This window comes from Rhinoraja longicauda, chromosome 35 (assembly GCF_053455715.1).
Source record: "Rhinoraja longicauda isolate Sanriku21f chromosome 35, sRhiLon1.1, whole genome shotgun sequence".
Taxonomy (NCBI): domain Eukaryota; kingdom Metazoa; phylum Chordata; class Chondrichthyes; order Rajiformes; family Arhynchobatidae; genus Rhinoraja; species Rhinoraja longicauda.
In genome coordinates, this window is record NC_135987.1 from 12866936 (window position 1) to 12889488 (window position 22553).

The following is a 22553-nucleotide window of genomic DNA, read 5'->3' on the forward strand; positions in this document are numbered from 1 at the left end:
AGAAGGCATTAACTCTTGTCATATTAAACATCCTAGAGTTCAGCACATAATGAGCACTAAAGCGGTTGTAACCATCGAGGCTCGGGACCCGTAGTTGAGATGAAGAATCAGTTTTGGTCTGAGATTCTAAGATGGCCCTCCTGTGCTGTGCGTTTTGCACCGAATGCAGCTGTTTTGTAATTGTTGCTGTTGAAACCTTATCTGTGTTGCCCAGCCTCCAGCTCCTATTGGTTAAAGCACTTCTATTGGTTAAAGCTATTTCTAATCTTGAGGCAGGAATGTGCTCGGGTTTGAGAAGTTTATTTTCTGGATTTACTATTGGTATTTACGAGAGCTTTTGAAGGCAATGACGCATTCCAGCTTCCATTTTGAGGTTTTATTGGTGCTACAGTCACCAAGTTCCTTCATCCAGATTTGTCATGTTTTTCACTCTTCCGGTTTCACCTTCTCTAGTGCAGATTGTCACCAGGAACCCATGTTCCAAGTCTGTCTATTTACACAGTTACTCTTTTCTGAGGGAAACACTATGCCCTAGATTGGCTCCTGGACTGCTTGGAGTTGAATGTTAACTACTCCGTTGGTGCTGTGGGCTTTGTCATAAGGAATAGGAGTAGAATTAGGCCATCCGGCCCATCAAGTCTATTCCGCCATTCAATTATGGCTGATCGATCTCTCCATCCTAACCCCATTCTCGTGCCTTCTCCCCATAACCCCCGACACCCGTACTAATCAAGAATATCTATCTATCTCTGCCTTAAAAAATGAATGAATGAATGAATGAATAAGTTTATTGGCCAAGTTTGTACATATACAAGGAATGTGCCTTGGTGCTCCGCTCACAAATGACAACACAAACATACAGTTAACAATTAAGAATAAAGTAGAACAATAAGGATACAACATTACGGTCTAAACATGTGGGTGAAAATAAACCAGAGCAAAAAATAAACTACAGACTTTGTAAAGTCCGATTGAGCCTTACAGTGTGGAAACAGGCCCTTCAGCCCAACTTGCCAACATGTCCCCTCTGCACCATTCCCACCTGCCTGCATTTGGCCCATATCCCCCTAAACCTGCTACCTTTGGTTGGGCTTGCGACAACAACTGTGCCATAAAGATCTTGGGGGATCATCGTGCAAAAGGTTACAGAGGTAAACAGTGGGACATGAGGATGTGAATTGTAACCTTGAGGAATTGCTTAACCAGGCGACGGAGGAAGTGTCACCATGCGACTGGGGCATGGTGCGCAGTGAGAGATGGATGGCAGACTGTTGGAAGACCTACAGTTTACCAAGGAGAGCATTAGAAGAATTAAATTGACAAAGATGTTTATAAAGAATCTGCCAAGCATGATTGGGTGTTGCGTGGAATCGGTGTGTTGTGCCTTCAGTGTAGACAGTTGAGGGTTTATTTGATTGAGCTGTTTAAGCAGTGACAAGGAATTCAAAATGGTAACTACAGGGACATCTAATTCTTCTCACGCTTCCCATCATCTGAGGAATTCAAGCCCATTGGGGAACAGAAACCAGAAGCAATTTTGGATCCAAATATGGAATTCTGACTCTTTCTCTCACAGTTTGGAAATGCAAGTTGCAGCTTTCATGACTGAGATTGGTAATCTTCCATTAGGCAAGAGTAGCGCAGGAGGCTAAATGTGAGCAAAAGCAAGTGAATGGGCAAGAGGTAAAGGTCAATGACTCAGCAGCTCCAGGAACTTGGTTACTGGGACTGGCGAGGGCTGAGGGTGGCATGGTGGTGCAGCGGTAGAGCTATTGCCTTACAGCGGCAGACCCTGGTTGGATCCTGACTACGGGTGCTGTTGGTACAGAGTCTGTATGTTATCCCCATACCCTGCTTGGGTTTTCTCCGGGAGCTCTGGCTTCCTTCCACACTCCTTAGCCTACAGGTTTGTCGGCTAATTGGCTGCGGTAAAATTGTGAATTATCCCCGGTGTGTGTAGGATAGTGTAAGTGTGCGGGGATCGCAAGTCGGCGAGGTCTCGGTGGGCCTGTTTCCGCACTGTATCTCTAAACTAAACTCAAAAGAACATCCTGTGGCTAACTCTGATCCTTTTTTTTTGTAGGAGATGCTGGATCTTTACAAGGAGACGGTTGAGCTGTATCTAGGACATGGGACGAGTTATGTGAACACAAGGTTCCAGGGGATGGAGCCCTGGCAGATTGCTGCCATCACAGTCATGACTACCCTGCTGGCAGTGTGGCTGCACGGCTTCCTCTTCAAACGGCAAAGTGAGTGGGACTGTCCAATGTGCCAAGAACTGGACAACAGAAATATGGAGAAAGGTCCCAACCCAAAACATTATCTGTCCATTCTCTCCTTAGATGCTGCTTCACCTGCTGAGTTGAGCATGTCCATTGCTTTACTTGTTCTGCATCTTTACCTATGTTTTATTGGTTTCATTAAAAGTCAATATGTTTTTATTGCTGAAGAAAATAAAAAAATTAAACCAGTCATTTTTCTGATCTATCGATGGCTAGAGGGAGCCAATTAAGATTAAAATAGCTGAGTCATAAAAGTGACCAATGTTTGTTTTCCCATTTCTTGGACTGCTTCCTCGAATTGAGTTCTGAAGCTAGATTGAAATATCTGTGCAGTTTTGTGGATTACTGCATCTGCCAACATTGGAAGATCCTCAGAGTATGGAATAACTCGGCAGGTCAGGCAGCATCTCTGGAGAATGTGGATAGATGATGCTCTGGGTCAGGACTCTTCTTTACACTCGGAGAAGGTTGGTTTCTACTATTAAATGGTTACATTTTTTCCATCACTCCACAGGTATCTCCTCACGGTTAAGGAAGTTCTTCTTCAGGATCATACGGAAATTGCCGTTCCTTGCCGCTTCAGTAAGTATGTTTATCGTTTTAGCATTTCTGTGGAATAAGCAAAGGGGCATGGATGGAGTCTCTGCAGTTAAACGTGGAAGATTTCCTTGGTGCATTTCGCTGTGGTCTATTTTCCATTTGCTGGTTCAAAACCAATTCACGTCATTTCGTAGATTCTTGCCCCTGCACCTCGGGCAATCAATTTGCACACAGCAAGGTCCCACAGTAAACCGTGATGGAACACTTGTCAATTTGGTTGTCCTCATAAAGGATAAATATTGGCCAAATCATTTCGGGAGAATGCTGCAAAACAATGGTACAAAATATTTCATGTTGACCTTTGGGTGAGCAGCACCAAATGTAGCTTCCCCTTATAACTGAATGGGAGAGTTCGTCTCTATTTTCATGCTCTGGTGTATGTATTGGTTTTGAACCAGCAAACATCTAACTGGGGCCCAAGTGCCACCTGTCACTCCATGGCTGGCTGTGTTTTTAAACTGAGCATCTCCTTCCATTCGAGCCAACAGATACTACTCTGGACCTGCCACTTGTTCATTCTACGCCCAAATCCTTTTTTTAGGCGTGTAATTATGAATAGATTAGAGCTGAATTTTTCTCCATGGAAATATTTGTCTTGGAGCATTTCATTCTGGTAACCTCGTAGGATTCATTGTTTATTTTTCCAGCATCGAAAGCCCTTTAATTTGTTTTTGCACATTCCTGTGTTTACAGCGTCGCTCCTTCAGTTCTGTCTGTGTGTTGTCCTCCAATATGCGTGTTGCTTCCGCTCTAACAGCGGTACTAAATGATGAGGAGTCGATGATGTGTCCTTTGTGAGAACTTGTTGGCAAGGTCAACATTTATTATCCATCCCTATTCAACTTTGAACTGTGTCATGTACCCTGGTATTTCATTGAGAATTTTAGAATTGCCCACATTGCTCTGAATGGTTCAGGACAGGAGAATTCTTTGCTATTAGTGAATTGGATGTGTTTTTTGCCCCAATCTGGTGGATTCAAAGTTGCCATTTGTGTTGTTCCAAATGTATTTTAATTAATTAACGAGATAGAAACCGTGGCATATTGTAATTTGGGTTCCTGATTGTTGGTCCTAGGTTCTGGATTATATAGAGTCACACAACATGGAAATGGGTCCTCCGGCCCCAATTTGCCCACACTGACCAACATGTCCCATCTACACCAGTCCCACCTGCCTGCGTTTGGCCCATATCCCTCTAAACCTGATCTATCCATGTACCTGTCTAATTGTTGCTTAAATGTTGCAATAGTAGGAGGGGTGGGAGATGGTTTGCAGTGCAAGTACCTCAAGCTGTCCAGGTAGGGGTGGAGGTGTTGAAGGGTTGCGGGTGACCATTTTGTAAATGAGCAGTAGAAACAAGGAACTGCAGATGCTGGTTTACCAGAAAAGTGCTCGAGTAACTCAGCACGTCAAGTCGCATCCCGAGAGAACGGGGATAGGTGACGTTTCGGGTCATGGACCTTGAGAATTTAAGAATTGCCCACAATATCGTGCGTCTGGAGTCCCAAAGAGTTTAGAATGTGTAAGGACTGGAGAGTTCTATGCTATTAGTGAACTGGATGTGTTTTCACCACGATCTGGTTGATTCAAGGTCACTATTTGTGTTGTTCCAACACATCACCTATCTGTGATCTCCAGGAGTGCTACCTGACCCGCTGAGTCTTTTTTTGTTGTAAATGACTCGTAAACGGTTGAAATGGTGCATGGCATCAGAAGTGTTGTGCAAGAAGGTGGTCAGACACTGGATGAGGGGGAAAAAGAATGGAACCAAAAGTCGGGGAAGTAAATTCTGCAGGATAGCATGAATCTGATACAATGAGACAATCTGTTCATCTGATCGCAGTCATTCGCCTTGTTCTCCCCAGCCTCCTCCACCTCTGCAACTTGGAAATGTTCCCAGTTTGTGGAACATCAACACTGATTCTGTCTCCACTGCCAGCCCTACTGAATAATTGCAATATTTTATGTTTCTGCATCAGATTTGCAGTATCTTCATCCTTCGTTCTTTTTGTTCACAGGAATTATAAAAACTTAAGAGGTTGTGGAATTTGCAAAAGGAGAATAACATGTTATTGTGTAACAGACATAACAGGAGGGAGTGCAGTCCATTGTCCTTATGCAGCTGTTTAAAATCATTCTCTAATTTGGCCCAAGTATTATATTCTTTCCCCAGAATCTCGTATGTAAGCAAAAACAAGCTTCTGGAGGAACTCAGAGGGTCTGGTAGAATCTGTGGAAGGAAATGGACAGATGACATTTTGGGTCAGGAGCCTTCGCAGTCAGAGTTTCTCCACCAGCTTATTTATTGATCACTGCTCCAGCACATGCAGTCTCTCATGTCCCCAACCGCAGTTGTTTTCTGTACGGTTTTAGTGTTTTCTATAAATTTGCTACTATTCGCCACAAACCTTTTGTATTAATTCAGTTGTTATATTTCTGTTCTCTGATTGCTGGTACATTTGTCAAAAGAGAAGCTTGGCTCTTGCTTTTTCAAAATAACGTTGGTCACCTTTGGGTCTCTCCTAACTTTCTCCCCGAAAGCAGAGAACATTCCCAGCTTTAATAACTCCCCAACTTGAACTGCCTCATCCTCTGTATTATATTGAACCCACACTGTAGAATCTCGTAAATCTCTTGAAATAATTGCTGAATATACATTGCCTGGAACTCAGCTGAGGCCTAATCAATGATTAGTAAAGATTTATTAAAGGTTTTGTAATCAATGGTTCGGTGTACAAAGCCAAGCTTGCTTTTGTTTTTCCTCCCTGACTTGCCCTGCCACCTTTATGTCTGGATCTCTCTGTCTTGAGTCCTCTCAAAGTAGACAGCCTTGCCTCTCAACATTGCTTCTCCCAGGGTGCATCAATTCGTACTTACACTGTCTTCTGTCTTCCCACTTCACAAGTCTTGTCTGTCCTCGTGTATGTATTTTGTTATTAACCTTCTGGTCTGCAATGCTCGCAAGCTTTATGTCGCCCACAAATGTGTCTAGAGATACAATGCGGGAACAGGCCCTGCGGCTCACCGAATCTGCACCGACCAGCGATCCCTGCACATTAACACTATCCCACACAGACACTAGGGACAATTTACACTTGTACCAAGCCAATTAACCTACAAATCTGTACATCTTTGGAGTGTGGGAGGAAACCGAAGATCTCGGAGAAACCCACATGGTCACGGGGAGAATGTCCAAACTCCGTACTGACAGCACCTGTAGTCGAGATCGAACCCAAGTTTGTGGCACTGCAAGCGCTGTCAGGCAGCAAGTCTACTGCTGCACCACTGTGCTGCCCTGTTAGGCCATCCAACAGCTGTCACCCAGATGGTGAGATCGTCTGTGTTAATTGTTCTCCTTTAACCTAAGCCCATATCATTTACTCACATCTCTGATGTGGAAGAATGGATGATGTACTTGGCTAGTTTATTTTTATTAATTGCATGGTGTTAAATATAGTATGGTCATGTGCTTTTACTGTGTATCAAAATAAAAGATGGGAATTGACCTAATTGCAGAATCCTATATAATTGGAATAACTTTCCATTCTGAACACCTCAGAGGGAAAGAAATAAAAATCTGAAAAACCATGTAGTGAAAAGAAATGGTAAATTACTCTTAACTGTGTCCTCACATTAAAGTGATAATAACCCCTAGCACTGAAATGATTTGTGGCTCAGACAAATTCAGGTTTGCTTTTAACTTGAGAGCATCAGTACCTGACTGTTCATGCCATGAACAGTGTGAACAAAAGGCTGACAGGAAAATCGCATCAAGAGCAAGCACTTAACATTAGCTGATTGAGCTTCCTCTACCATTCAATGGGATTCACAGCAAATTTCGGACAAATTTCTAAATCACTGGCATTTTTTCCATATTTTTAATACTTTTGATAAAAATAAGTTAATTTTATCTGCACACTTCAAAAATGACATGACATCAGTTGCTGTTTATCTAAGGAACTTTTGCACACAGAGGGTGGTAGATATTTAAGAATGTTTCCCGATTTCACCCCTGAAAAAGCTACTTCTAATCTTTCATCCTAAGTTCCTGGTCCAACATTCTCATTCACTCTGTTTATTTCTTCAATCCCTCTCAATATCTTAAAAGTATCATCCTTTCTAAATGACAGAGAATGGAACCCATACATGTGTAATCTCCACTTAGCAGTTTAAGTCTTTCAACCTTGTATCATTACGGTAAATCTATCTTGCTTGCCTTCATGGCCAAGATATCCACTCATGCCCTTATGAGGAGCATTGCATGGGGCCATTGTATCATTTCTACTTTGTGCACAAGCATCAAAAGGAATAGTCAGGGATGTTTCCACTAGGAAAGGAGGGCATTTGATTCACTTTGAGAATACAAAACTGTCTCCTCTGCTTGTAGACCTGTATTTAATTTGCATCCAACACTGGTCTCATTCTTTCCTTTGAAGTTGCTTTGGTCAGCTTGGAACACTTCCAATAGAGAAAACTTCCATGCCCAAATAAAATTTAATAGGTTAGAAACATTGTGGTTGTGTTCTTCCTGTGCTGACTGTGTGGCAAAGTGAGGGGAACAAAGAGCTTTTCAAAAAAAAAAAAGTAGTTGTTGATTTAATTGTTGGCTCTCACAAGGGACTTGTATTTTAATCCGCTCAAATCGGCACGGTGGGAGTAAACGCGATTGTCTTGCTCAAAGCAGGAGCAAAAGATCACTATCCCATCCAACATTCAAACATATGGAGGCGCAGCGGTCGAGTTGCTGCTTACAGCGTCAGAGATCTGGGTTCGATCCTGACTACGGATGCTGTCTGAAGGGAGTTTGGACTTTCTCCCTGTGACCTGCGTGGGTTTTCTCCGGGTGCTCCCGTTTCCTCCCACATTCCAAAGACGTACGGGTTTGTAGGTTAATTGGCTTTGGTGAAATTGTAAATTGTCTCTAGTGTGTGTAGGATAGTGTTAGTGTGCGGGGATCGCTGGTGGTGAGCTCCCCCCCAGCGCAAACTCTGGGCTGAAGGGCCTGTTTTTGCGCTGTGTCTCTGAACCAAACTAAAACTAAATAAGAGTTTATGGAGCAATTTTTCATTAGGGCAGAGAGCACTGTGGTTCTGACTTGCATCACATCCACTCAGTCTGTCAAAACACATTTCTCTCTGTGCTTGGCTTGTGTCCAGCTATGTAGTGGGTGCAGATCTCAGATCTGGCCTGTTATTGAATGTTGATTTCGGCAAGGAAGCACTTCATTTTAATGATTGTTTTTTTAAAAAAAAGATTTAAAAAATGCTTGATTGCTGAAGAGAGATTTTTAAGCAGAAGCTTGCTTAAGTTACATGCATGCAGATTTGTACTGCAGGAACTCAATGCAGAATTTTTTAATTTTTCTGTTCCAATTTATTTTTAACTGTTCAAATAAGTTCAGTTCTTTATAATTAATTGATTCTGGCAAAGCTTAGAGTCAGCACAAGGGAAACTTACTTTAATTGTAACAAAACATAATTGTAAACAAAGAACAACTTGCATGCAGTGGTGTATTCCTGGTATTAAATTTCAAATTAAATATCAAGCAAAAGGTTTGTAGAGGTTATAATGAGTCATAGAGTCATACAGCACGGAAGCAGGCCCTTTGGCCCAGCTTGCACTCGCTGACCAAGGTGCCCAATCCACATCAGCCCCACCTGCCTGCATTTGGCCCATATCCCTCTACCGTTCCTATCCATATACCTGTTCAATTGCCTTTTAAATATCGTTATAGTTTCTGACTCAACTACCTCCTCTGGCCGCTCATTCCATACACCCACCACCCTCTGTGTGAAAAGGTTGCTCCTCAGATTCCTATTAATCCTTTCCCCATTCACCTTAAACCGATGTCCTCTGGTTCTTGATTCCTTAACTCTGGGTAAAAGACTCTGTGCATCAACCCTATGTATTCCCCTCAAGATCTTATACAACTCTATAAGGTTACCTCTCTTCCTCCTGCGCTCCAAAGAATACAGTATTAGCCTGCCAAACCTCCCTATGGGTTAGTCCCTCAAGTCCTTATCCTGACTACGGGTGCTGCACTGTAAGGAGTTTGTACGTTCTCCCCGTGACCTGCGTGGGTTTTCTCCGAGATCTTCGGTTTCCTCCCACACTCCAAAGACGTACAGGTATGTAGGTTAATTGGCTGGGTAAATGTAAAAATTGTCCCTAGTGGGTGTAGGATAGTGTTAATGTACGGGGATCACTGGGCGGCACGGACTTGGAGGGCCGAAAAGGCCTGTTTCCGGCTGTAGATATATGATATGATATGATGATGATACTTGTAAATTTTGTAGCTGAACAACATCTTTTCTCTCACATGGTGACTAATTCCCCCACGCAGTACTCCAACTGTGGCGTCACCACACCTTGGACAGCTGTAACATAACATCTTAATTGCTGTACTCAAAACCCTGATTGATGTAGGCCAATGTGCTGAAAGCCTTCAGACTCACTGGCCTATAGTTGTTCTTCTTAAATGAAGGCACAGCATTTTCAGCCATCCAGTCTTCTGGCAGCTCACCCGTATTTAATGATGACTTGTAAATCTCATCCAAGGCACCTGCAATCTCCTCTCTAGCTTCCAGTAGCGTCCTCGGATATATCTGACCATGCACGTGAGATTTGTCGACCTACGTGCGCGTAAGGATGTTCAGCACCTCCTTGACCATAATACTGACTGCCCACAAGCCACTTCCATTGACTGCTCCAAGTTCTCCAGTCCCCAAATAATCATTGAGGACCTTGCCTATCTCCTGCAGCTCCGCATAGATTTGTGAGGGTGCTATTCTCTCTCTGGTTACTCTTCTTCCCTTTAAAGTACTTATAAAAACTCATTGGATTATCTTTAATATTATCTGCCAGAGCTATCTCCTGTTCCACTTTTTGTCCCCCTGATTAACTTCATTTGCGCGCTCCTCAGTTCCCTTAATTCCTCAGGGAACATACTTGATCCTCGCTGCCCACACCTGTGCCAAACCTCCTTTGTCTTGACCAGAGCCTCAATTTCTCCCGTCATCCAAGCTTTCTTTTGCCCACCTGCGTGGCCCTTCATTCACTGAGATGCAGGGAAGGGCTAACACCTGAATGAATCGGCAGATTAAACACCCTTGTTGCCCTCCACCAACAGATACAGACGAAACTTGACAAAGCACTCAACGACCTGTCTTCAAGTGTCTTAACCCTAGACGAGGGAATGACATATGTCACGTCTTTACCGGCACACGGGCTGACGGAATCTGATCTCCTCACCAAGATTAAAGAATACAGCACAATGGGTAAGTTAACGTGATTGTTACTTGAAAGGATTAAAAAATAATAATTTTTACTCTCCCACCTGAATGAAATATGATACATTTTGTTCCTCGGGATAGTTTTAGTTTTAGAGATACAGCAAGGAAACGGACCCTTTGGTCCACCGAATCCGCGCTGACCAGCGAACCCTGTGCACTAACACTATCTTGTACATTCGGGACAATTTACAACTTTTACTGAAGGCAAATTAACCTATAAATCTGCACGTCTTTAGAGTGTGGGAGGAAATGGAGCTCCCAGGGAAAACCCACGTAGGTCACGGGGAGAACGTACAAACTCTGTACAGACAGCACCCATAGTCAGGATCGAACCCGGGTCTCTGGCGCTGTAGGGAAACAACTCTACTGCTACATCACCATGCCGATAGAGATCCATTCTGTTTCTCACGCTGAAAGCACTAGATAATCACAGCTGTTCATTGTATTCCGCTTCTGAAATTTGGTGGCACTTGCGTTCCATGAGCATATTTTTAGTTCATGTGGCTATGAACTAATTTTATTTTACTCCATCTTGTGTCTTGAGGAAAACATGTTTGTATTTGTACAACATCTTTCAATATTCAGATGTGCTGGGAGCGCAGCAGTCAGTGAAGTATTTTTGTATTCACAAATGTAATATTGGAAGCATGGCAGCTACTAATGGGAGCTTGCTGTGCACAAAATGATAAGGTCCAGAATCTGTTTCTTGGGGATAAATGGGAGCAGGATGCTGGGGAGAACTCCCCAAGGGTTCATTGAGGTTTTGGTTCAATGTCCCAGTAATTCCCTGCTGTTATTCCACATTAGCTTTTTGTACAAGGACATCCTGGTCCTTCCATGTGGCAATGTTCTATGTCTCTTCTTTTTAACAACAATGTTTTTTTAACAACTCTATTGTGTTCTTCATGCCACTGTGTAACTTCACATTTCCCCACACTTCTATCAGTTTAACTGTATCATGCAATGTGTTGCTTCACCTGCATTGACATCTCAGCTTTGTAGCATGCAGAGTTAATTGATCAGGGTTAAAATCCTGTCAAGAGCAACAGTACATTGATGTTGAGAGGCGTTTGCCTGATCCACTTTCTCTATGCTTTGTCTCTTGCAGGGGAAGTATGTTGGGAAAGGGGCCAAGTCTCTGGCACAGTGTACAGTGGCGAAGAGCAACTCACAAAACTGATGGTGAAGGTAGGAAATGGCTCGATGTATCATAACAAATCATCAGGACTGATCCTCCTGCCTCCGGTAACACTAATCCCTTCCCTCTGTTTCTGTTCAATGCTGGTATGTCACCAGCCATGTGAGATAGATGAGAGCTCCATCCCTGGCCCAGCGCTGTGTGGAAACCTGCTGCCTTGCAGCAGTTCCTATGACTTAAGGTTGGCGTGACCATGCACGACTCGTTTGAGTGCAATAAATGGGAACAGCAGGAGGCTGTTCAATACCCTGTGGTGAACAGTTATCTTTTGCTTCAAGTCCATTTTTCTGCTCAATCACCATATCCCTCAAGAATGCACAAACACCAATATGAGAGCAGGAACCGGCCATTCACCCCCTCAGATCTGCTGCTCAGTTCAATATGTTCACAGCTGAAGTCTGAAGAAGGGTCTCGACCCGAAACGTCACCCATTCCTTCTCTCCCGAGATGCTGCCTGACCTGCTGAGTTACTCCAGCATTTTGTGAATAAATGTTCACAGCTGATCTGCCCCAGGCTTCATCTCCTCTTCTGCCCCACAGACCTCAATTACCCCAATCTTTTCTCTCTTTACCCCCAATGGTCCACCCTCCACTAACTCCTGGACCAGGGAATTGCAGAGATTATGAGAAGTTCCTGTACATTTCAGTTTTAATTGACTGCCCCTAATCTCGTAACCAGAACCCCTTGTTTGAGGTTTCTCCACATCTTAACATCTACCCTGTCATGCCTGCTCATGATTATGTACTTATATATAAATACCCATCACTCTTGTAATCCAATGAATTTTACTGTCTGTATGCCTCATTGTTACTCCCCCCTCAGCCAGTAATGAACCATTCTACATTTCCTTGATCAACATCTACTTTGATCTGTCGTTTTCACACCTTACATTCTATTTGTACCCTTCCATATCTCCTGTTTCCCTCTCCCCTGACTCGCAGTCTGAAGAGAGGTCTCGACCCGAAACGTCACCCATTCCTTCTCCTCAGAGATGCTGCCTGTCCGTTTGAGCTGCTCCAGCATTTTGTATCTAACCGTCCCAAACGAATATAGATCTAATTTATTTTGTACTCGTGACTGGACGATCCTGTCACCCCAGCAATCAGCTAAATGAATATCTTGGGAGCTGCCTCCAATGTCAGGTCATTCTTTCTATACTAGGGGACTGAAACTCAGCCCAGCACTCAGAGTGTGGCTTCACTAGTACCAACAGTACAATTGTAACAATACATCTGTATTTCTAATCTCCATTGGTCTTGCAATAAAGGCCAGTGTGCCACTTGCCTCCGAAATCACTTGCTGCACCTTGATTCCCTTATCTGAGAGTTGAGGCTTTGCCAGATCAGAAACTAAGACATTATTGATCTCCTCTTGAATCCACACAGTGACCAGGCATTAACAACAGTTTGTGAAGACATCTCTCCTGATTTTGATCTACAAGCTTGATCTGTGTTCAGAGGCGACTTCACATAGTTGTAGATTCCATCCGAGCGAAACAAACTCTCGATTCAGAATTTTGTTTCAGTGGGATCCTCTCAAACTTCACTAGAGAAAATTGTTGTCACAGTCTCTTCCCCTCGGACAGTTTCTATTCTTCCCTTCTATACATATACAAAAAATAAACCTTGCAAGTCGCAGGTATCAACTTAATAGATATCCACGTGGAAGGTGGAAAATGTGTTTGACATCCTGCTTGCATAAGGGAACCAATCATTTGATAGTTCAGGTGTGTTATCACCAAAATCATAAAATGCATTAGGATTTCTTTATTTAATGGTGATAGTCTTTATAATGAAGACAAGTAGGAGGTTAAGACTTTGCAAGCTGCTGTGTCCTGATGGAACGTTCTAAACAAGCTTAATGATCCTGGAGAGGGCACGGTTCCTGGTTAAAGTTTCAGACCATGAGCAAGCACTATCACCTAATTGTTCGGTGCGAAAGAGGAACTTAAATTCGCCGTGATCACAATTGCTGCATTTTTTGTTTTAGCCGCTTCCTCTGGTTTATTTCCATTTCCCAAAAACGTGCGTGACGGTACGTTAATCTCAACCTGTTCCGAGTATCTAGGCAAGTTGTAACATCTGAGGGGAGTTGAGGAAAATGTGAGGAAAATAAAAAGTGAAACATTTATCATTAGTGTGAATGGATGGTTCATAAGATCATATGAGATAGGAGCAGAATTAGGCCATTCGGCCCATCAAGTCTACTCCGCCATTCAATCATGGCTGATCTATCTCTCCCTCCTAACCCCATTCTCCTGCCTTCTCCCCATTACCTCTGACACACGTACTAATCAAGAAACTATCTCTGCCTTAAATATCTCCACTGACTTGGCCTCCACAGCCTTCTGTGGCAAAGAATTTCACAGATTCACCACCCTCTGACGAAATAAATCCCTTCTCATCTCCTTCTTAAAATAACGTCCTTTAATTCTGAGGCTATGACCTCTAGTCCTAAACTCTCCCACTAGTGGGAACATCCTCTTCACATCCATTCTATCCAAGCCTTTCACTATTCTGAACGTTTGTAATGAGGTCCCCCCTCATTCTAAACTCCAGCGAGTGCAGGCCCAGTGCCTTCAAATGCTCATCATGTGTGAGTGGATGGTTGCAGGTCAGCACTGTCTGGTGGGCGGAAGAGCATGTCTTCTGTCTCTGACTACTGACCTGTATGCGGTAAAATCTCTCAGTACAGCGATGAATTGGCATTGGGGCCTTGGACTACAGTTTAGATCAGTTGGGCTGAAGTGCCTTCTCTGTTGTGTCACCAAGACCAACCATGTAACTGCACCCTGACCATGGATCACCCCCTTACTGAAGACTTTAGCTGCAAAGTGGCATTTCAATTAAAAACAATAAAATGATGAGGACACTCAACAGGTCAGGCAGCACTTACGGAATCTGAAACAGTGCCAACGTTTCAGATTGGGAAAGTTACGATAATGGATCTCAGTCCTGAAAAGAAGATTGTTTCTCTTTCCACAGATGCTGCCTGACCTGCTGAGTGTTTCCCTCATTTTATGTTTTTGGGATTTCCGAATCTGTAGTTTTTAGTTCTGTTCAGTTCAGTTTATCGAGGTACAGTGAAAAGCTCATCTTATTCCAATGCAATTCAACCCCACTCCTCTGTTCCTAGGTCTATGGGGACTTTGCTTGGAGCAATCCTCTCCACCCGGATATCTTCCCTGGAGTGCGAAAGATGGAGGCGGAGGTTGTTCGGATGTCTTGCACACTCTTCCAAGGGGGACCTGACTCCTGTGGAACGGTAGGTAGAACCAAAGTGTGCAGGGAATGACTCCTTGCCTGAGAGCATTGGATGGTGAAGAAGGCTTTCAGTCTTCATCAGTCAGAGCATCGGGTGTAGAAATTGGGACGTTATGTGAGAGTTGCACAAGACGTTGGTGAGGCCGCACTTGGAACCTGAAGAAGGGTCCCGGTCCAAAACCTGAAACGTCACTGATTCATGTTCTCCAAAGAATAAGGGGTAGGCCATTTAGAACGGAGACGAGGAAAAACATTTTCAGTCGGAGAGTTGTAAATCTGTGGAATTCACTGCCTCAGAAGGCAGTGGAGGCCAAGTCTGAAAGCATTCAAGAGAGAGCTAGATAGAGCTCTTAAGGATAGCGGAGTCAGGGGGTATGGGGAGAAGGCAGGAACGGGGTACTGATTGAGAATGATCAGCCATGATCACATTGAATGGTGGTGCTGGCACGAAAGGCCGAATGGCCTACTCGGTCATTGCCTATTGTCTATTGTCTTATCAGTGGGTCAAATTTGCCTCCTGTGGCCAATTCTCTGGAACTCCGGCCCAGCTGGAGGTGGCGGATCCATTCCCATAGCTGACTTCTGAGCCGACCTTTGGGCAGGTATCTTGTCCCCCCCCGGCGTCCTAGGTGGACCTTTCCAGTACCGCTCGATGACTCTCGTTGGCCGTGACCTCTGTTGATCCGGCAAAACGGAATACCCGGCAAAGCGCTGAAAAATTGATGGTGGACCTGTACCAATAGCAATGCAACAATTAAAATAGTATGTTTAAAATTAAAATCATAACTGATTTCTGGATTAAAAGTAGTAATGTTGCTGAAACCTGAATCCTTTGCAATGACATGTTTTGGGCTTGAAGAATGGGGCTGGCTTGTTGGGTCTGTCCTGCCATTCAGAGACATTGTGGTTAATTTTGTACCCAGTGCCACTCGCTAACGATTTCTTCATGCTGCTTGATAACCTCATCCAGTGGAAACCTTTGCACAGACTTGGAATACCCAGTTGCTCCGCCCACCCACCTCCCCCCAGCATCAACAGCCGTTGCAGAAAATGAGTTGGAGAATTCCACTACACTTTGAATGGAAAAATTAATCATCGCACTCCTGAATGGCCTGGCAAATATTTACAGTCTCTCTGCATTCAAACCTGACCATTGTCTGAATTTATTTACTTCATGGCTATGTCTTTTGCTGTGAAGGCATCAACCTTTTGTGGATGCCTTCACAGCTCCTGTGAGAGGTCCTCAAACCCTTCATTCTCACTGTATAAGATATGCCTTGCACACTTTTTTCACTGCTTTGGGTCATTCACCATATGCTTCGCTTTTTGGATCACTTGTGGTTTCCCTCTTGTTCGCAATTCCTGTGAAGGTCACGAGGATATTTGCTTCAGTATTTGTGGTCTGTAAACAGAAATTTCTGTTGTTGCCTCAGCGGAAAGTAACCGTAAAACTTCTGGATTGCTTTTTAGTGGAGGAAATCTTTAATCTGGACTACATGTAACTCCACAACAGAGCTATGTGGTTTGACTCTAAACTTCCCCATGTTATGGTCAGTTCAGCCAAGAGGGTTCAGGTTAATGATGGGCTACGAACATTGGTCTTGCTTAAGATACAATAGACAATAGGTGCAGGAGTAGGCCATTTAGCCCTTCGAGCCAGCACCGCCATTCAATGCGATCATGGCTGATCACTCTCAATCAGTACCCCGTTCCTGCCTTCTCCCCATACCCCCTCACTCCGCTATCCCTAAGAGCTCTATCCAGCTCTCTCTTGAAAGCATCCAACGAACTGGCCTCCACTGCCCTCTGAGGCAGAGAATTCCACACCTTCACCACCCTCTGACTGAAAAAGTTCTTCCTCATCTCCGTTCTAAATGGCCTACCCCTTATTCTTAAACTGTGGCCCCTTGTTCTGGGCTCCCCCAACATTGGGAACATGTTATATGCCTCTAATGTGTCCAATCCCCTAATTATCTTATATGTTTCAATAAGATCCCCCCTCATCCTTCTAAATTCCACCTCCAAAAAACAAATGTGGAACAACAAAATCCGATTTAAATTCTGCAAAATACCAAAAATGGACAACGTTTTTAAGTGGATTGAAACATTAATCTCAGATGATGTTGAATTTCAGCCAAGAGTTCTGGCAGGTAATATTCACTCTGGTATTGCACTCAAGTTATGAGAGTTGAATCTGTGAACAGACAAACAAGTTCATCAATTGTAGCAGAATTTAGATAGCAGGGTTTGGAATGCGCTATGATCTTTAATTAGGGTACAGATTACAGCTCAAAGGTGATGTTATACAGATATTTTTAAGTTTTATCAAATTGGCTTTGGCTGATAGTTTTATCTTTTAGGAACCAGATGCATTGATAAGATGCAGAAGTCCAAAGCTTGCTACTCACTGCATATTCTGCTTGTTCAAGCACATCCTCCTTGTATTCTGTAGAGAGGGCCTATTTACAACAGGAGTAGCTAATGTGGTCACTGCCCTGTCAATGACATTCCAAGGTGCATCAGCATCTTAAGCAGCTAAAACCTGCAGCATGTGACACCGGGATTACTGACACGGGCAGGCTGGAGCAGTAACTCTCAAAGGAAGATAAGTGAAGTTCACAGAAGGAATTCCAGAGCTTCGTCTGCCGACAGCTGGCGGAGCTGGAGTGATTACATTTGGGGAACAGCAAGGGAGTGCAGAGATCTTGGAGTTTATAAGACTCTGTACGGGAGCATGTAAAGCCATTGTTGGAACTGAAAGTTCAAGGAATTGCTCAATTGGGAACCAGTGTAGGTCAAGCATGTGGGTGATGGATGAACAGGACTTTGAGAGAGTTTCATTCATGGTGACAGAGCATTTGATAGACTCCAGTTGGTCAAGTTGGATGCTTTGGTGGCCAAGCGCATTACCTGCAGAAGCATTGATTCTGGTTATCAGTAATGTGATAACCAGGTGTTATGTTTTTAATGTTGGCTCAAGGATAAATATTGGTTCCTGTACACTTCGAAAAATTCCCTATTCTTCATTGAAATAGTGCTGCAACATTTTTTACATTCAGCTGATGGGGGGTGGGGGGAAGACAGTGCCTCAGTTTAATATCCTATTCAATAGACAGTATCTCTGATGGTTCAGCATTCCTCCAGTATGGGACTGAAGTGTCGGCTTTGGATGTCTGCTTGGGCATATCTGACCTGACCACGGCCAATCCAAACCTGACCATTTATTTTCCATAAATTACCTGGCCACAAATGATTACTGTGTTGCCTCGACATACCACTGATCAAAACCAAATGAGATGTGTATTAATACTAAGCAAATCATCCAGATTTGGGCAAAATATGAAGCAGCCAGCATGCCCTGACCCAAAGCCAACCTGATTGTTTTAACCACAAAATGCTGGAGTAACTCAGCAGGTCAGGCAGCATCTCGGGAGAGAAGGAATGGGTGACGTTTCGGGTCGAGACCCTTCTTCTGTGCTAAAGTATTATCCAGAGTAGCACAGTGTAATTAAGCGTCATTATCAGGAGCTATCTGATTGCACTTTCTCTTTGCGGGCAAAGACTGCAAGACAGATAACCAGTTACAACACTGCTATGAAAAGCTTCATATTTCTTCACATTAAAGGCATTGGATTTATTATGCAAGCTGGACTTTGCTTTTCAGCTCAGGGGTTTCAAATGCACTTCACAGAGTTGATTGCTACCATTAAGAAAGCTTTAGCTGTTTGTACTGAAAGGAAACTGTCAGTGATAGTTTGCAAGTCTAACTGCTGTAGTGTAATAACAATGTGACCAACTTGCAACAGTATTTATGTTTGAATCGTAGGTTGCATATAGTCGGGCTGAGCTGTTTTTCTCTCTCTTGTCATGTCCCAGCCTCTGCGCTTGATGAAGAACCCCTCCCACAGATTCTGCTGAAAAAGTTCTCAGCCTTTGTACCTCATCTCCCAGCAGATAGTTTTTTTGAGATTCTCAATGATGCAGGTCCACCAGTTTAAGCAAGAGATGGATAGAGAGGAGGGCCCTGGAACTTTGAACCTGCTTCGAACAGGCAAATCTGAACAGGCTAGGGCTCTTTCTGAAGAAAACGAGAACATCGATTCATAATCTGATGGAAGTCCTTAAAATTCTAATCAATTTCTGTTTTCTCAAAGTCATTGTAGAAGAGATTATTTTAATTGGGGAAAGAAGAGGAAGCGGTGGTAAAAGGGCACTTATCCGTGAGGAGAAACTAGTTAAACATGAGGAAAGACATTCAAGTAGGGCATTGTGAGACGTGTGGAGGGAAGCACAGCATTTGGGCCCAATGATCTGAATATGCAGTAAATCTTTACTTCTATGTATTTGAAGATATTTTATGTCAACTGCAAGTGATGGGTTCTGCGTAACTTATGTGAAAGGTCTCACTGCACCACTGTGATGAATTGTTCCAAGTGTACAGGAGCCAATATTTATCCCTAAACCATTATCAAAAACATATTGAACAACTGAATGTGTCCTTTAATGTGAAACTTACTCCTCCTGTGCCTAAGTTTCACATCAAAGGAGACTACAGGTTCTTCAAAATATATTTGAAGAAAATAATTGGCAATGACAGATTATCAGCAAAGCTTGACATCTGCGTCTATATTTCCAGTGTCGTTCTCCATGCTTCTGGTGTTCCCTTGACAATATTTGTGTTCCCAGTTGCATGTGAAGATGTTGTGATTCACTTTAAATCTCCTTTGGGTGCAATCTACCTAACTGATGTGGAATTTGCTTGACTAGCAATTTGTTCGGTAGTATCCAATCTCTTCCCACAAATCTCTGATCTTCTGAACGGTTGCTTGCATATCCTTATCTCCCTTCGATGATAATGAGCACAGAGTTTTGTCCTGGTTTGTCTTTGCCTGCAAACTTTAAATAACAAATGGGCAACTGATTACATGAGTGATTCACTGCGAAGGAAGGCCAGTTTAACCACAAATTATTTGCACATTCTCTCGGTTCTGCAACATCTCCTCGGGCAGCTACAAAACTAAAGATTCTTATCGTACTTAATAGGGAAAAAAACCCAAATGTACACGATTTACATAGTAGTTACAGAATTTTTAAACTTTTAACTTACAGCCAGGCTTTCCATCATGCCATTATAGTTTAACAGCTGTCTATAAATTAGAAAATGAAGAAAGGTTTAGTACAGAGATACAATGCAGAAATATGCCCTTCGGCCCACCGAGTCCGCGCCGACCAGCGATCCCTGTACACCATCACTACCCTGCACGTCAGGGACAATTTACAATTTTTACCAAAGCCCAATAACTAACAAACCTGTTCGTCTTTGAGAGTGGGAAGAAACCAGAGCACCCGGAGAAAACCCACGCTGTCATGGGGAGAACGTACAAACTCTGCACAGTCAGAATCGAACCACAGTCAGAATCGAACCCGGGTCTCCGGCGCTGTCGGGCAGCAACTCTATCACTGCACCTTAAATTTGGCACTATCCAAATGCCAGTCACTTTTCTCTCAATGTGAATAACATTTTGAATCCAGTTGGGACATGTAGTTGAACACTTTAAATAAGATTTGATCAGGATGATTGCAGGAGCAAGGGATCAACTTTTTAAGGTTGACCCTGTATTTTTGATCAGCATTTAAATGTTGAGATCTCTGAATAGTCATGAGGTCTTAACATAGATGGGAGGAGCTATGCCAGTGCCTGAAGTGAGGGGTGGGATAGAAATTTAATGCTGTCATGTTTTCGCAGTTAGTCTCTGGTATGGCTGATACCGAAATAAAATCTTCATTCCTCCCCAGTGCTTTTTTATTCATTATCGCAAATGATCTTTTGAAGAAGGCAAACATTTTTTTGACTCTTGGCAAAAAAAGTCAATGTTGTGAGAATATTTGGCTGAAGTGACATCTTATATCTAGAGGTGCGCACCAAGCAAGTTAAAGTCTGAAGAAGGGTCTCGACCTGAAACGTCACCCATTCCTTCTCTCCAGAGGTGCTGCCTGTCCCGCTGAGTTACTCCAGCATTTTGCGTCGACCTTCAATTTAAACCAGCATCTGCAGTTCTTTCCTACACAAGCAAGTTAAACTAATCTTCTGTTGCACTGCTACCAGGCAAATTTCACTCACTGTTTTCTTTTGGTCGCAAGAATCTTTTCCAATGCGCTGTGTGATATTCAGGTTCCCCTATGCCAAAGTCTAGACTGAGAGCCTTGCAGGATTATGCAGGTTTTATAATTTCCCTGTAATGGAAAACAAGAAATTCCCAGCCACACTGCAGAAGGTATGAGATCTGATTTGAAAGGCAACTGGGTATGTTTGAAAAGGAAGAACGCCCCTGGTTCTGAGAAGAAAGAGTTGAGAGATGAGTGTAGTAGCAAGTGGGACTTGTTTGGTGGCTCTGTTCCTGTAAACTATAGGTAGAATGGTTTCCTGTGGTGTAAATATATTTAGCCAAATCTAGATTTGGTAGGTGAATCATAGAGTTTAAATTATTAAACCTTTCAAGCAGAATTTAAGGATGTTGCAAAAAATTGTGTCAAATTGGAAGAATGTTGGAGTTATTTGGGACTCCTCCACTAAGATAGACTTTATAACCTGCTTCTTCCATCAAATATTATGATAATCTTTCCTTGTGTCTCTATTGTGGCTTGACTAATTTTGTTTTATCCTGTTTACATGGGTTAGAATATTATATGGCATTATTTAGTATATAAATACTGAGAAGACATAAGAAACCAAGTTGTATTTATATGCTGGTTCTCAATAATTACAATAACAAGGCCTCATTGTTTGTAATTACTAATCTGCCGAGAATAGATTTCAAGATTTCAAGATCTTGGTCTCGGTACTGGCCTTGGTTGAATGATTCTATGTCTCCAGATTCTAGTTTTTTAGATTTAGATTTAGAGATACAGCGCAGAAACAGGCCTTCTGGCCCACTGGGTCCGCGCTGCCCAGTGATCCCCGCACACTAACACTATCCTGCACCCACTAGGGACAATTTTTTTAACATTTGCCCAGCCAATTAACCTACAAACCTGTACGTCTTTGGAGTGTGGGAGGAAACCGAAGATCTCGGAGAAAACCCACGCAGGTCACGGGGAGAACGTACAAACTCCGTACAGACGGCGCCCGTAGTCAGGATCGAACCTGAGTCTCCGGCGCTACATTCGCTGTAAGGCAGCAACTTTACCGCTGCGCCACAGTGCCGCCGATTTAATGTAGCTGGGTTTCCCCAAAGAGATTCTGCTAGCCTCTCACAGGGATGCATACGCCTGAAATTTACTGCACAATGACCATGGAATGTGATAACATGCAATGACTCTGATCTGCAATTGCTTTTTTAGGTTACATCTGGTGGAACTGAAAGCATCCTCATGGCTTGCAAAGCCTACAGGGACCTTGGGCTCGAAAGGGGAGTGAAGTATCCGGAAATGTAAGTGCTATTCATTCGTACAAAAACAAGAAAAAGGCAGGGTGGTCCTTCGTTCCTTGAAAATGAATGGAGATATTTTACTTTTGATAATGGACGTGTTAGTATTTGATTGAGCACACAATATTTTGTGTTTTAAATCATGACTTGCCTCTTTCCCCTATTGCCTAGCTGTGTTCCCAATCCAATAATATATCTATTCTGTCACATTGATCCCATTCCCCCATTTATTTCCCAACACCCTATTTCCAAGAGTGTTTTTTTTTTGTTACCTGTCCCAGATAGACCAATGAAATATTAACTCCCTCCTGATTTTCCTGCCGACTTTGAGATAGAGGATGAAACAGGCTTGCTATTGTGTGAGAATATTATATTACAGTACTCTTCAAACGGCTGTACTATCCATGCAAATGTATTGAAGGAGGAGTTGCCTCTGATGCAAGGCGGTATATGTCCGAGCAGGCTCACCGGAAGAAGCTTCCCACCTGTC

At 43.2% G+C, this 22553-nt stretch overlaps 1 protein-coding gene across 1 annotated transcript in view; it reads left to right on the forward strand.

The window, feature by feature from the left end:
* sgpl1 (sphingosine-1-phosphate lyase 1) overlaps positions 1-22553 on the forward strand; it is a 62038-nt gene that overhangs the window by 12727 nt on the left and 26758 nt on the right. Inside the window, exons 2-7 of the mRNA XM_078428486.1 lie at positions 2084-2249; positions 2797-2864; positions 10012-10159; positions 11283-11362; positions 14509-14637; positions 21978-22066. Of these exons, the coding sequence (XP_078284612.1) occupies positions 2084-2249; positions 2797-2864; positions 10012-10159; positions 11283-11362; positions 14509-14637; positions 21978-22066 (680 nt within the window). The remainder of the gene's footprint in view (positions 1-2083; positions 2250-2796; positions 2865-10011; positions 10160-11282; positions 11363-14508; positions 14638-21977; positions 22067-22553) is intronic.